The 15,620-nt window shown below is 45.0% G+C and overlaps 1 protein-coding gene across 1 annotated transcript in view; it reads right to left on the reverse strand.

The window, feature by feature from the left end:
• Nucleotides 1–15,620, reverse strand: part of LOC119406743 (agrin) — a 439,130-nt gene that overhangs the window by 35,091 nt on the left and 388,419 nt on the right. Inside the window, exon 11 of the mRNA XM_049420197.1 lies at nt 4,025–4,054. Within this exon, the coding sequence (XP_049276154.1) occupies nt 4,025–4,054 (30 nt within the window). The remainder of the gene's footprint in view (nt 1–4,024; nt 4,055–15,620) is intronic.

Raw genomic sequence — 15,620 nt, forward strand, 5'->3', positions numbered from 1 at the left:
AACGCTGTAGAAAAAAATGGCGCTGTTTGTGCAAGCAACAAAATAGGAAATGTATTAAAAAATGCACATGTGCATCATATTTCGCGATATTAAAGCATGAAAGCTTTTTTTTTTTTATTGTCTGGCGGCTTATAACTCGCATACTCGCAAGTTTTGTTCGTTTTTTCCGTTTTTAGCAGCAACTTAACTTCGTCTGGCAACTATGAATAGTTGTTTTGCTGTATAAACGTTCGCTTTTCGACAAATCGTTCTACTGCTGAAAATTAAAACATTTTCGCTCGCAAAAAAAAAAGTCACTAGGCACCTTAGTGTTGCAACATGTTTTCTTTTATTCATAAATTCTGCACACTGTGTGCGAGAGTACTCCCTTTCTGGCCGAAAAGTAGATGCGCGATCTGCCTTTCCGAAAAGGATCGTTTCTGGAAGGGAGTTACTCCTTTGTCGTGTGTCACTGCGCTCGAACGCCTTTCCGGAAGATGTCCCCTTTTCTAAAGGACTTTAGAGTGGCCGTGTGTCAGTGGTATAAGACGATTAAGAGAGCTACAGCGATGATGTGTCTGGAATCGGCTCTCAAAAAATCGTGCCCGCATCAAATGATGCCTAGTTTCGACAATCAGGTACGTCGTCTTTCGGCTGCGGGGTTCCCCAACTCGGTCTTGACTGGTGTTTCTGAGACCCTCCTTCAAAAGTTGAAACGTGGAACGGGACGTACAACGGCTGAGGACCACCGGAAGGCCCTTAGGCCTGAGGTTGTACCGTATGTTCACAAGCTTTCCCACAATCTAAAGAAGGTGGCAAGTAGGCACGGGGTCCCAATTTGTTTCTCGGCCCCCAATAAGCTGGGAAAGCTGTGCCCACGTATTTGCAACACCAGCAAACGTGGTTGCCAGAAGAACCACCAAACGCCGTTCGTCAAGTGTTCCACTGGAGTGGTCTATTGCATTCCCATGTCATGTGGGATGTTCTACGTTGGCGAAACTGGGCGCTGTGTCAACGGCCGTTTGGGGGAACACGCACAAAAATTAAAAAAGCTAGATGATAAGTATGCACATTTAGTTGCGCATGTCATTAAATGCACAGGATGTGTGGCCCGGTTTGAAGGGACCATGATTCATGGCAGGAGCGAAGACAAGACTGCACGTGTCAGTTTAGAAGCCTATCATATTAAGAAAGTTGATAACAAGTGTGTTAGCGCCCCATCTCTTGCCCTCCTTGACTGTGAGTTTTATCTTCTAGATGCGGCTGTCGGGTCTTAGGTCACGTTTTCCTGCGGTTTTCTTTGGTTGGCTGTTATGCGTTGTTGGCGCTGCGGGTTGTTAATCTTTGTTATTCATCCCTCTATTTCTTTCTCTTTTTCTTTTTTTTTCTTTTTCTTTTTCATGCTTCACTTTGGCGTATATAAGGTGTATCATTCTGCCATTAAAACCAGTTGTCAGTCAGCGCTTTTGTGTCCGTGTCGTCTCTCTTGTGGGTGTGTGTTCGCGCTGTTACCCCCTTAATCTACAATATGAACCAACTCGCCCAAGAAGAAGTACTAATGAACGGTTTCTAGTAGGCGCGTTGCTTATAAATGTACCGTGCTTGTAATCAGCCAATCCATTTTAAAAATACTGCTTCATTGTTAATTTCGAGGCTCTGACTTACTAATGTTTCAAGTTTGAAAATCAGCACGTAGACGAAAACGTGCTCTATTTTCGGAAAAAGACGTAATTCCATTCCCATTTCATTCCGTGCAAAAGGCGTTCAATTCCATTCCCATTCCATTGATCCAAGCGTTGTCCCCATTCCATTCCGTGGTTGCGAAAATGTGGAATGATTTGGAGTCATTCCAATTCTGGTGGGGCAAATCCGCAAAACTGGTGGGAAGCATTAAACAACACACTCTTTGCGCTATTAGCATTGTGTGATGACTGGTTGTTATTTTACTCCTCTGCAACGCTATATTACATATATTAATACGATTCCTTGCCCGACATGACGCCTGTATAGAGTATTCTTGCGAAGGAGTTACAAGCACAAGCGTGGCACACTGGTGGAAGACCCGACTGCCATGCAGAGGGCGCCGGTGGAAATCCCATCCGATTCTAGAAATTTCTTTGTCATTTAATTTTTTTTATATCACCCGATAGCGGTCACGGACACCGGTGGCGGCTGACAACTATGGCGCCAAAATCAGCTGTTGTGATCTCAGAACAGCTTTCGCTGTAACAAACTTCAGCGCCCACAATGCCCTCTCCACTGTGGCCTCCGCGACAGGCACGCAAAAGTCCACTTGCGTTAATATAAACATCTCTGGTTGCCACTGTTCTTGTTTTTCGCACAATTTCAACATATCTTTGCTTTGGAATTCCTGCCTGAGGTACGCGCTAATACTATACCCTGAGATATGCTTACATTGCATGAGCTCAGTTGCTCCGGATTGGGAAGTTTTCTCGTTGAAAAAACGACGGAAACGAAAAAATGATTGAAAAAAATTCGGTTTCACTCCGGAACGAAATGATAGATGAAGTTTCGGTTACGTTTTCGTTCCGGTCAAAAATATCGTTTTTTTTTTTTCGTTTTTCCTTTTTTGTTTTCGTTCCGCTCCGACACCCTGATACAGACAACGCCTTTCTTTCTTTCTTTCTTTCTTTCTTTCTTTCTTTCTTTCTTTCTTTCTTTCTTTCTTTCTTTCTTTCTTTCTTTCTTTCTTTCTTTCTTTCTTTCTTTCTTTCTTTCTTTCTTTCTTTCTTTCTTTCTTTCTTTCTTTCTTTCTTTCTTTCTTTTTTTCTTTCTTTCTTTCTTCTTTCTTTCTTCTTTCTTTCCTCCTTTCTCTCTTACTTTCTGCAGTGGTTCTCAGGTAGCCACACAGTGACACATATTCGTTAAGATAATAGTTTTCTGCGATCGACTCACAAGGAATGATTTGCTAAACAGCCTCGCTGCTAAAAGTGACACACATGCGCCTAAACTTGTAACTGGGTTTATTGAAAAATGACACGTTGAAAAGCAAGAGGTTAAAAGCAAGCGCGCATGCATGGAACTAAATTTTCTCCAAGTAGGAATTTTCCTAAAATGCGCAATTACGGATATCGACATTACGGGCTGTCCAGCGCATAGCTTATAGTCTACCAACACCAAATATTTCAGTGAAGTGCCCATAGCAAGTGTACTGCTTCTCAATTGTTTTTTACATCGTCGGTAGAACGCATTTGTATGCTTCAGTTCAGTTGGCATTGGGCAAGCATGCGCGCGTAGCCTAGTGGTCAAGGCACTCGCTTTCGGACCGGAGAAACCGAGTTAAAACCCCAGCTCCGGAAAGAAACTTTATTTGGTTTTATTTATAATTTGTTTGGTGCGCGGCAGGTGTGTGTGGGGAGGGTATCTGGGTGACCGCGTCAAGTGTTTTTTCCGTGGCAATAGGCGTTTTGGAACACCAGCATCACCGGTGAGTCAATACAAGCTTCGCTTGAAAAACGCTGCTAAAAAAAGCGGCAGCCTCCCTGGCAATGTTGGAAGAACATTCGCCGACATCTATCTTCGCCTACACATGTTATGCATGCACACGTTAATCTATAGGAAACTTTTAGCAACTTGTCGACAGAAACAACTTTAATAAACATCAGGTCGAACCGTTCAAGCAGGCGATGTGGAAAAATAAAGGGCGGCAGCTACGCGCAAGTGGTGTGAAGACTGAGAAAACAGCAGAGCTGCTGGCCCGCATATCCCCTTCCCAACTTCCTTTTCCGACCCCGTTCGTATTCTATACCACGCTTGGATGTGCGCAGTGTAGGCAAGGCTATGCTTGGCACATACCCGCATTCTGTGACGCATACCCGGCCCGTTTTGTGCGGACGATGCCGGAGTTTCGCCAAGCCTAAACAGCTACGTTGTTAAGAGCACATCGCTACGTTGATTAATTATGGTGGTGTGGTATTTACTATAGAAAAGTCGGTTTTTTTACGCAGGAAGAATTGCCAGCTGAAACATTAAAATTATGGCGAAAAGCTGCGCGCTGAACAATAAAGGAACATTGTTCACTCACCCTAACGGCTCTTCGTCAACGCCAGGCTCTCTGGAAAAATAGAAAGCCATATTTAAAACACACTTTGTGCAAGAACACCAACACTGACGTAGTAACTGGTGCACATCACGAATGTCCTTATGAACCTGTAAGGTATTTCGTGCTAAACACACAAATTTCATAGTATCATCCATACTCCTTGGCACAGTTGTACCAGGACTTACTGTATGGCGGTGGACAAAGGAATTGGGCAACGAAACGTTGCATACTTCCAGAGCTTAAATAATATGTACTATGCAACTCTGCTGTCAATGCAAGAGGCGCATCTAGTGGTGCCGGATCAGTGCGAAGTTATGCTGAACTGTTATCTTGTTAATTAAAAACAACGCGACACACGAGATGATTCGCAAGCGAACAGACAGACACGACAATCCCTGTCGTGTTCTTCGCTTATGTCTCTGTTGGCACTGCTTTTCTCACTTACAAGATGCGTAGCCAACTAGCCCAAGGAACCACACTTCTTAACTGTTGTACTTTATTATTGCTTCCCTAGGAAACACTAGCTCGTAGTACGCGGTACTCTGGGGCCAACGAATTCTTGTCCTTTCATTTCTTTCTTTTCCCTTACTCTAAAATACCCAAAAGTGGAAACTGTGCAAGAAGATAATAGTTTAAAACGTGAAAAAAATTGGCCGCGTATCTGCGTGATTCGCTGCAAATGTCGTCTAAAGACGATAGAAGAGGCGCTGCATGAGATATGGACGCCATCTGGCAATACGTTGGGAAACATGAGTGCTGTGTTGCGGGCTGGTAGTCCCGGCGCAGCAGCAGGCGAAGACCGGCGGTGACCAACGCGACCGGCGGGGACGCCAGCCAGCCCAAACACGCGGTTTGGCGCGAAGCGCTGAAGCAGAAGAAACGTCCGCACTCAACGAGTACTCTCCACACACTCTTTTATTTACACGTCGCCTGGGTAAAACAGGAATGCCAGAGCGGCGCCCCATGGAATTCGTACAGCGCAATACAGAACCGAAACCGAAACATAACAATGAGCTCGTACAGAGGGCACTGAGGAAGGCAAGTTTCAGCGCAGTCGCATTTTCAGCGCAGCTTAAGAAACTAGCGTCTTTAGAATTACGTATGTATGCATTTTCTATTAAAGGAACACACCACCTCCCAAGCAACCACAGATATCCCTCAGGAATCCAGTATTTTGTTTGTTTGTTTAATAATACTGTTAACCCTAGAAGGGTCATTACAGGAATGGATCAGCAATCAGATACAGTTCAATAAAAAATATACACGCGACATAAATGTGAACATGATTTCAAGGGCACTGCAGCATGCTTGCTTCAGAGATATGCAAAAAAGAGAAAAGGAAGAAAAGAAAAAAAACAAAAAAACAACACAAATGTACTCGTCGAGACCACATCGTAACGTTAATGATTAGTGCTTGTAAATGCCGAATGACCCGAATAGGCGAGAGTATGAAGCTCGTTTAAGAATGCAGAAATGGAGGAAGAGGAAACCAGTGAATCGGACAGCATGTTCCATTCATTAATTACTCGTGGAAAATAGCTATACTTAAATGAGTCGATTCGCGTCAATGGAGGTTCAATATACATACTATGCCTGTGACTGAAACGTGGATTCGGTGATAATCTGAAAAAGTCGGGCCCATTAATCTTAAGCTTGTTATGGACAATTAAGAACAGGAATTTTAATCTTTCCACTGCTGTCCTTAATTCTAAAGCAGGAAGATTTGCATTTCGGCACAGTTCAGTACGGGAGTAACAGCGACGATATTTGTTAAAGATAAATCTAGCTGCTAGACGTTGGACTCGATCTAATTTGTGTCGATTTATTGCCGTGTGAGGGTCCCATACTATTTTTGCATATTCTATAATGGGTCTTATTAAGGTTGTATATGCTAAGCTTTTAATTAGAGGAGTTCCACTACGTAGCTTGCGTCTTAGACCCCATAGAGCTCTGCTGGCTTTCTTGCATACCATATCTATGTGGGAGTTCCACCTAAGGTCATCGGTGAATATCACTCCTAGGTACTTGTGTTGCCTTACCTTCTCTAATTCAGTGTCATTAATTGTGTACGTGTAGGAATGAACTGTTTTTTTTCCTTGTTATAGTCATAGACACAGATTTTTCTGGGTTCAGTGTCATCTGCCATTGGCTGCACCACTCAGAGATTTTTTGTAAGCCAGCCTGTAAGTTCATTTGATCGTCTGTTGATTTTATTCTATTATATAATACACAATCATCCGCGAATATTCGAAGTGGAACACTTGTACACATTGCAATATCATTATTAAATATTAAAAACAACAGAGGCCCTAATACACTGCCCTGTGGTACCCCTGATACTACTGGCAGGGGACTTGACTTATAGCCACCTATTTCGACGTATTGTTCTGTAGAATGAAGATAAGATTCGAACCAGTGAGTTATATTGGGATTTTTAAAGAAGGCATGAATTATGGACAGCAATTTTGGGTGAGATACTTTATCAAAAGCTTTGGAAAAGTCTAGAAAGATGAGATCTATCTGTCCACGGCTATTGATTGTTTCAGATATATAATGAACTAATTCTACAAGTTGCGTTATGGTAGACAAACCTTTGCGGAATCCATGTTGAGCTGGAGATAATAAATTATGTGTTTCGAGATAATCTGAAAGGTGTTTACTAACAATATGCTCCAACAGCTTAGAGCGGGTACTCAAAAGGGAAATAGCCCCGCCACGGTGGTCTAGTGGTTATGGCGCTCGACTGCTGACCAGAGGGTCGCCGGATCGAATCCCGGCCGCGGCGGCTGCATTTTCGATGGAGGTGAAAATGTTTGAGGCCCGTGTACTTAGATTTAGGTGCACGTTAAAGAACCCCAGGTGGTCGAAATTTCCGGAGCCCTCCACTACGGCGTCTCTCATAATCATATCGTGGTTTTGGGACGTTAAACCCCAGATATTATTATTATTATTATCAAAAGGGAAATAGGCCTGTAGTTACGCACATCGGTCGAAATGCCATCCTTGTGAATGGGTACAATTTTAGCTTGTTTCCAAGCCTTAGGAAAGTCAGAACGGATAATCGATGACTGAAATATTAATGTCAAATATTTAGCTACCCACTCAGCGTACCGGCATAAAAACTCATTAGGGATACCATCTGTGCCCGCACTTTTCTTAACGTTAATACGCAACAGAAGGTTTAGGACGCCTTCCTCTTTAATCACGATATCGTCAGCAGAGGGACGGTCAGGGGAAACAGGCATGATGGGCACCGTTCCATCATCATGAGTGAATACTGAAGAAAAAAATGTGTTGAAAGCTTCTGTGCGTTCCTTCGTAACCTTCCGGTTATCTGTAGAATAAGGTTTAGATGATGGATTGACATATCGCCAGAACTTAGCAGGTGCATCCGCGAGAAATTTTTGCAATCTGACGTTATAAAAATTGTGCTTCGACTCCAGAACAAGTCTATTAAGTTCTTTCCTCATTTCGCGGAGGGTGTTCATGTCCGTGCTCGAGTTTTTGGAACATGCCTTCCTTTTCCTCTGGATTCTTCTTTTCGCGTGTATTATTTCTCTGTTGATCCATGGGTTTTTAAACTTTCTCTTTTTGTTACACTTGGGTATGAAACGTTCAATGCAGATAGCCACCACAGACGAAAAGTATTCCCACAAGCTGTCCGTGCTACCCTTTGACTTGTATAATGAGGCAAACTCATCAAACGAATGTTCAAGATAGTCTAATATACTAACATCATCCGCGGCATGGAAATTCAATATCTGTTTTGGTAATTCCTTTTGCAAACAGTGTGGAAATAAGTCAAGACATAATATAACCATTTTGTGGTCAGCCATACCATCACAGACTACTACATCATTCATAAAGCTAATTAGGGAGTTAGACACACAAATAAGATCTAATATGGAGGATCTTATTGCGCATATCCGCGTATGATCCTTTACATCTTGTACTAGGTTATAACAAAATAGTAATTCTAAGAAATTTTCACTAAGTGTCACATCTGTTTCACCAGGCAAATAGCAATTCCAATCAATATCGGGAAGATTGAAGTCACCCAACAGCAGCATATTGTCACCGGGTTTAAATTTTGAATAGACGAAGTTACGTAAATGAGTAATTTGTTCTAGCGTCGTGTTAGGAGACCTGTATACTCCTCCAATGAAAACACTGCGATTGCTTAACGTTATCTTGATCCAAACTGATTCGATGTCGCTTGGGACTGCTATGGTGGTGAATTCTATATCTTGTTTAATCACGATAGCAACACCTCCTCCTCTTCTTGATCGGTCTTGCCTAACTATGCTATAGCCCGGGGGAATAATTTCCGCTTATCCGCTTTATCCGAATAATTTCCGTATATATCCGTTTCAGATGTAATGGATATCCAGTGGAGATCCGTAAATCCCCGCTGGAGCTCAATCGGAGGTCCGACAGATGTTGAAAAAAAAAAAGAATTTTGCAGATTCACAGGATATCCAGAACGGGATCCTGTCGTGGACATATTATGGACCTTATACGTATGTTCTGCCTGAATGTACAGTGCTCACCGATTGAAACAACAAGCACAGAGCAACACTCACATAAGGAAGAGACACGTACACAGGAAGGGCGCCTACGTGTCTGTTCCTTACTCGAGCATTCCTTTACATTTGCTCAGATGCCCAAGTTAAGTTATCACCAACTAGCCCAAGTGTCTGCGTCAGAATAACGAGTGGTATGCACAATTGCTCAAGTTAAGTGCATTATGTTGCTACAAATGCAGCTGCCAAAAGTAACATTGCCTCTGATATGAGGGTTAAAGTTGAATTTACACCAATACGACACGAACTGAAGATGCTAGAAATGAAATTGCATTCATAACTTAGCTTTAAATTGCACAGTTTCAACCTGTGAACCGCTGAGCAATGCCTAAGTGTGATGGAAAGCATAAGGGTGTGGAACGCAAGGCAGTGACAGGCAGCCAACCGTCGATTAACTTGCATAAAGATGAAATCAAATGCCTTAACAGTTATCTTCCACGTAGACCGCCACGCGTGCCGGATTGATAGGTTCGCCTGTTGCATGGGCATGCGCAGATAAGTTTTCGTGCCTTCTTTCTTTTCAGCCGTTGTGCGTCTCTTCAGTTGTTAGTCGGCGTTTGTGGTGTCCTGACTTCTTTCTTGTGTCCGTGTTTGCACGCCCTGTCTTTTTAGAATGAATACTTACCAACTAGCTCAGCTCTCTGTTATTCTAATCTTCAGTAATGTTGTGCAGGGTTTTTAAATGAAGTAGCAGGTCAGCAGAAGATGCATATACTAGTTCTTATTTCAGTCATTTGGGCTGCCATATGTGCAGTTACACAACTAAACTGTATTGTTACATGCATATTGCCAGCCCCTCGAACCATGCGTGTGTGCGCCGGACGAAGAGAAGGAAGATCTCTCTCCGCTCGGGCTCCGAGCTGAACCGGTCAGCGCTGCAACCGCTACTGTAAATATATCGTGTAAATAGTCTACGGACTACAGTCTACCGAGTCGTCATTCACGTAACACTACAATAGAACAATCAAGCTAACAAGTCAATATTATATTTCGATTAGTAAGGGGTATACATGAAAATATTTTATTGTACGTGGTACCTCAATGATGTTTCTGGGTTCTAAACCTAGTAGTGGATTCTCGATTATGCGTGCCCCGGATTTGCGACGACCCGCAATTCACGACGAATCGGTTTGGTCCCGGCAAAATCCCCATAGAAATAACGTATTAAAAAACCTTCGTTTTACGACGCAATTTTACACCGACCCCGCATCTTACGACGACTTTCTGATTCCGTCCGAGAAAAAAAAATCACCTTCTTTACTCGTATCTGAACGCTGACGAAGTATTTGCGAGTGCATAATAAGAACTCTCGTTCCCCTACGTTGACAATTACAAAAGCAGAGAGTGCGACAGTACATTTATTCTCCCGGCAGTTCATGCGCTTCTGCAATCCAGTTTTCCTGGCTTTTAAGATAGCTTCTGGATAGGCCTCGGTTGCGTGCGTATCCAGGGTCGTTACCTAGACAAGCTCTCTCCACACTGAGTAGCTTCAGCTGACCTGTCATTGAGATCCAGATATTTTCACGTTTTCGGTCCGTGGAAACTTTTCCTGGTCGACATACAGCTGGTCTCCTGCCCTTGTTTGCGGCACTCGCAGTCACAGGTCTTGAGCACGCAAAAGGACGCGACGCAGCTATTTTCACCGTGCAAAATAACTTTCGCTTGACATGAACGTTCATAATAACAGCGGGACATCACTAGTTGCACTTCACAGGGGCGCAAATACGATGCACACAGCTCAGTCGAGCACGAAAGTATTCTACACAAACTCGTGCTCTGTCGTCATTATGTGATGGCAATGACAGTGTGCCTGACTCCCCTGGCGGGAGGCTGTTGCCAACGCGGTTTCGGTTTCGTTTGCACGCACACGCAACTTTCGAACTCGATTTATAGGGAGAAAGATGCGCACTGGATTCAATTTTTGAAGTTGAGGATGACGATTCGCTCATACCTCTTTCAACTAAGTAATGCTGCCGTTCGCTGCCATTTTCAAAAATAATTTAATCTGCCTTCCTTGGAAAAGCACAGCCCCGCCACGGTGGTCTAGTGGTTATGGCACTCGACTGCTGACCCGAAGGTGGCGGGATCAAATCCCGGCCGCGGCGGCTGCATTTTCGGTGGAGGCGAAAATGTTTGAGGCCCGTGTACTTAGATTTAGGTGCACGTTAAAGAACCACAGGTGGTCGAAATTTCCGGAGCCCTCCACTACGGCGTCTCTCATAATCATATGGTGGTTTTGGGACGTTAAACCCCAGATATTATTATTATTGGAAAAGCACAGGGTCGTGTCGTGGGCTTATTCAGGTGGTCTCTTCCCCTTTTCTGACCAAGGCTGACTGCCACTGCCTATATTCTTAGTTTTCGATGTGAAGCATCTTATAGCGGAGTTCAATCCGGTGGTGGTGGTGTGCGGCGTGACCACCCTTACTGCGCATGCGCAAGCCATCTCCACACACACATCCTCTCCCTCTCCACAACCGCTCTTTACTTCCCATCTCCCCTCCCCCTCTCCATTTCCCCTCTCCCATTTCCCCCTCCTCTCTCCCCTTTCCCTCTGAAACGCGGGCTCTACATGCCGAAACACTGCTTCGTATCGCCTCATGGTCCCCTTTAGCAGGAGATGGTGTGACTTCATTCGAATATACGACGGCCGGATTATACGACGGTTTTGCTAGGACCCCTCAAAGTCGTATAATCGGGGTTCCACTGTAAATAATGTTCTGGTTATGACCTGTGACGATGCGCACTGCCATGTGTAAGAAAGCTGCTGATTCAGCTTATGTAGTGAATACACGTTCATTTGTGGACTCCTTCACAAAGTCATACATGTATATCCTTTGAAGATCCATAATCGATTATAACTTGTCTGTACGTCACAACTCCAAAAATGGATATCCACTATGGTATCTCTAATGTACACTGTCAATTTTTATGAAAGGGAACACGCGAGCGCGTGGCCCGCGAGCTCCGGCGTCTGCTTGCAGCGCCTTCAGGCGTGCGCGAGTAGCAACCACGGTATCTTTCCGCGTCATCTAGTGGCGAATAAAACAACCAGTCACGGGTAATATGCAACCAGCTGCAAGATTGCAACCCCCTCCCCCTTCAAGGCGATTACACAAGAGGCCGGGCCAGCGGCGTGTCGTCTGCTGCTTGTAAACTGCGTTTGGCACGCGGGCGCAATCGAAACGCGGAAGCTCTGTCGCTTGGCTTTCGCGCCTTACACTTCGGCCGATTTAGATTTAAGCGACAGCGGTCCAGTCAGGTAAATTTTCGTTGCTGGTTTCCGGTTTTCAAATCTCGCATCGAATTCTGTCGAAAACATTTTTCTAAGTAGAACACCACTTAGCCGAGAACGTGTCACCTGTCGTTACAAAATGTGCTGGCAAGTCTGCGCTCGATGCTTTAAAGTCATGCATAGTGACTTCCGCCGGGTTTGTGTTGAGAGCGCGAAATGGCGCTGCATAGCAAACAGAAGGAGAAAAGGCTTTGTCATGGTTGTAAAGATCTCGATCGATAATTATCACTAACATAAATGACGTGAGCATGAAACATGAAAAAAAAATTCAATGAGTTTATTGAAACTGGAAAAATGTCGTCTTGCTTTTGACCCCCACATAAAAAGTAAAAACACATTATGACAATTGTTAATACCTCGCGGCGTCACCATTTGCGGCCATAACAGCTGCCATTCTAGCTGGTAGGGATTGATAAAGAGCGGGCGTTAGGGACGTGTCCCTTCTCAGCTTCTCCCACTCCTCCTTAATGACAACCCAGAGGTCGCCCGCCGAGAGTCCATGCAGGGACTGGCCCGCCAGCGCGCTTTTCAAAAGTCCCCAGAAGTTCTCGATGGTGTTAAGATCTCGAGACTGGGGAGGCCAAACCCGGCGGAAGTCACTATGCATGACTTTAAAGCATCGAGCGCAGACTTGTCAGTACATTTTGTAACGACAGGTGACACGTTCTCCGCTAAGTGGGATTCTACTCAGAAAAATGTTTTCGACAGCATTCGATGCGAGATTTGAAAACCGGAAACCAGCAACGAAAATTTACCTGAATGAACCGCTGTCGCTTAAATCTAAATCGGCCGAAGTGTAAGGCGCGAAAGCCAAGCGACAGAGCTTCCGCGTTTCGATTGCGCCCGCGTGCCAAACGCAGTTTACGAGCAGCAGACGACACGCCGCTGGCCCGGCCTCTTGTGTAATCGGCTTGAAGGGGGAGGGGGTTGCAATCTTGCAGCTGGTTGCATATTACCCATGACTGGTTGTTTTATTCTCCACTAGATGACGCGAAAAGATACCGTGGTTGCTCTTGCGCACGCCTGAAGGCGCTGCAAGCAGCCGCCGGAGCTCGCGGGCCACGCGCTCGCGTGTTCCCTTTCATAAAAATTGACAGTGTACATCCATTGAATGTCCCACACTGGCACTGGACGTTAGGTTCTTGCATGGATACTGAGAGGATATCCGTGGTTGCTTTGGCTAATACATACTTAGTGATGTTCCGCCTCAGATATGCGTAATGTTTGCTTTTTGATCGACAATGTACACAAGTATGAAACTGTCAGCCGTTCAAGATGGCTAGCCCTTGGGCAAGTGGTTCAACTTTGGCCGAGTGGCTCAATCGTGGGACGTGCCGACAAACAGAAAGACAGAAGATAGACCAAAATTTCTCCGTTGAAGCATCCCAAGAAAGACTATCGTCTTTAAAACAGCGCAAAGACAAGACGAAGGAAAGTGACACACGGAAGGGCGCTGACTGCCAAGTGAAATTTTTATTGACGACACCAAGAATAAGTAGTAGACGAAAGAGTGAAAAAAAAACGATAAGGTTACAAGATTTTTGTCACGTGCGTGACGTCAAATAGTTGATTCGACGTCACGCACGTCACTCGAATTGCTAGAAAAACGTGGCTGATCCCTCTGTCATAGGAATCGGCATAACACGAAAGCGAAACGTGTCTTCACAGACGTAGTTGAGCGTTTGTTGTGCATTCTTTCGCCTCAAGCGCGAAGGAATGTATGCTACAGCATCAAATTGTAATGTTACGCGAAGAACGGCAAGCCACTCGAAACTTGCAATGCACTGCTCAAGCAGAAAGGACGCGCGGAACGAACACACACAGGATGAGCGCGAACTCTCACAGTTGTAACTTATTTCTGTGTGAGCAGCGCGCTCCTTTCGCAAAAGCGGCCGCTACATGAGCAAGGTGACCTTCGTGCTCCCAACGGAAACTTGCAGGCAGAGCACAAGACGTACAAACCACCGAGATCACGAGATAAGCGCCCGCACGAGCGACCACGCCCTGTCGAGGCGCGCGCTAATCCGCGTGGGGGACGACTCTTAAAGCGCGCTCTTCGAGCCCTTCGCGCCATCTCGCTAGTGGTAACGAAAACACGCTGTACCGCCGATCTCTGAGTACCGCCACCGGCAAATGGTGTACATAAATAGCTCGCCGTTAGCATAGCAGAGAACATGCCGTCTGTGGCGGAGTCGTCTCGCGCTGCGCGCTGGCGATTGAGAGGTCGTAAGTTCGGCTCCCGGTGACGGACCTTTTCCTTTTAGTTTTTTCTTCGCCATATGTTAGTCTTTACATTTTACAACGTCATATCCGTGACGGAAATGCGTCAGTGGAGCCGTGGTGGACCCCGGCATAAAACACTTTCGTGTTAAAAAGAAATCAGCTCTTTGACGTCATGCACGTGACAAAAATCTTGTAACCTTATCGTTTTTTTTTCACTCTTTCGTCTACTACTTATTCTTGGTTTCGTCAATAAAAATTTCAGTTGGCAGTCAGCGCCCGTCCGTGTGTCACTTTCCTTCGTCCTGTGTTTGCGCTGTTACTCAAGTTTTAAGTTATGTACCAACTAGCCCGCCTTTCACCGCTTCTCCAAGGTAATAGTACTACGATGCCGCAAAGAACAAGAGCGGGTCAGTGCATCAGACTTGAGGTAGACAAAAGCAACCATTTGCTGCTCACCCATACGTGCGAGCCTAAAGCACGGCATTGTTTTAAAATATCCTCAACAGCTGCACCGCTCATGTGCCGCAATGAAGCAGCGAGCGAGCACCACGTTTTTTAAAAAAAAAATGCCGGCAGATCCCACTCAATACCAGTCGGTTTCAGGCGAAGCAGTCAACGAGCAGCTACCTATACTGCGTTTTTTTCGCTTTAAGCCTAGCGTAAAGACATGGATCGACGTGTTTGTGTAAAGGGAGTAGCTGTGCCTGCATCGCTGGCTTACCAGCCATGTCGACTACGCTGGCACTAAAAGGGTAGCTTATGGTCTGACGTAACGTCGCCAATCACGTTAGAGCACAGATGTCAGTTATATCGAGTTATCCACAGTGTGGTGATGCGCATATCATACGTAGCGTTCGTTAGCTTCTGGGGTAGAGCAATGCTTGAATATAGCTTGGTGAGTCATAGGAGTTGTAAAGGCGTTTATATCTAAGGAGTATACATATATCTAATGTGCATTACATGATTACATAAATGGGTAGCCAACACCGAAACCAAAATGACGCCTTCATAGGGTCATTTTCCTATGAAAAAGACCCTATATCCACGCGCGCTTCTTTTGTTATTATTATCTAACAAGTCCGTTGTACGCGTAGCCGCTGCCTAGCACAAGCCGCGCCCTAATGTCTCGAAACCTCCCAGATTATGTGAGAATCTTCTGATATACTTGAGCGCGCAAACGCGAACAGCTGAAATTATTCTGGAACTAACGCGGCCACCAGAGATAAGGCTCAAAAGTTCGCAACAAAACAGAAAACAGGGCGAGTTGGTAGGTATTCATCTTCACAGGATAGCTTCCGTTTCATCTTCACAGGATATCTTCCGTTTTTCCTTGATTAAACTTTAGTTGAAAGTTAGCGCTTGTGTTGTCGTGTTCTCCCTCTGTCCCCGTAGTAAGTGTGCGCTATCCTGTGAAGTCGAAAGTTCGATTCCGCATGTGTAAATGCCGACGGGCCTTACTGCAGAACCGTTTTTCGAC

The sequence above is a fragment of the Rhipicephalus sanguineus genome, chromosome 10, assembly GCF_013339695.2.
Source record: "Rhipicephalus sanguineus isolate Rsan-2018 chromosome 10, BIME_Rsan_1.4, whole genome shotgun sequence".
NCBI classification, from domain to species: domain Eukaryota; kingdom Metazoa; phylum Arthropoda; class Arachnida; order Ixodida; family Ixodidae; genus Rhipicephalus; species Rhipicephalus sanguineus.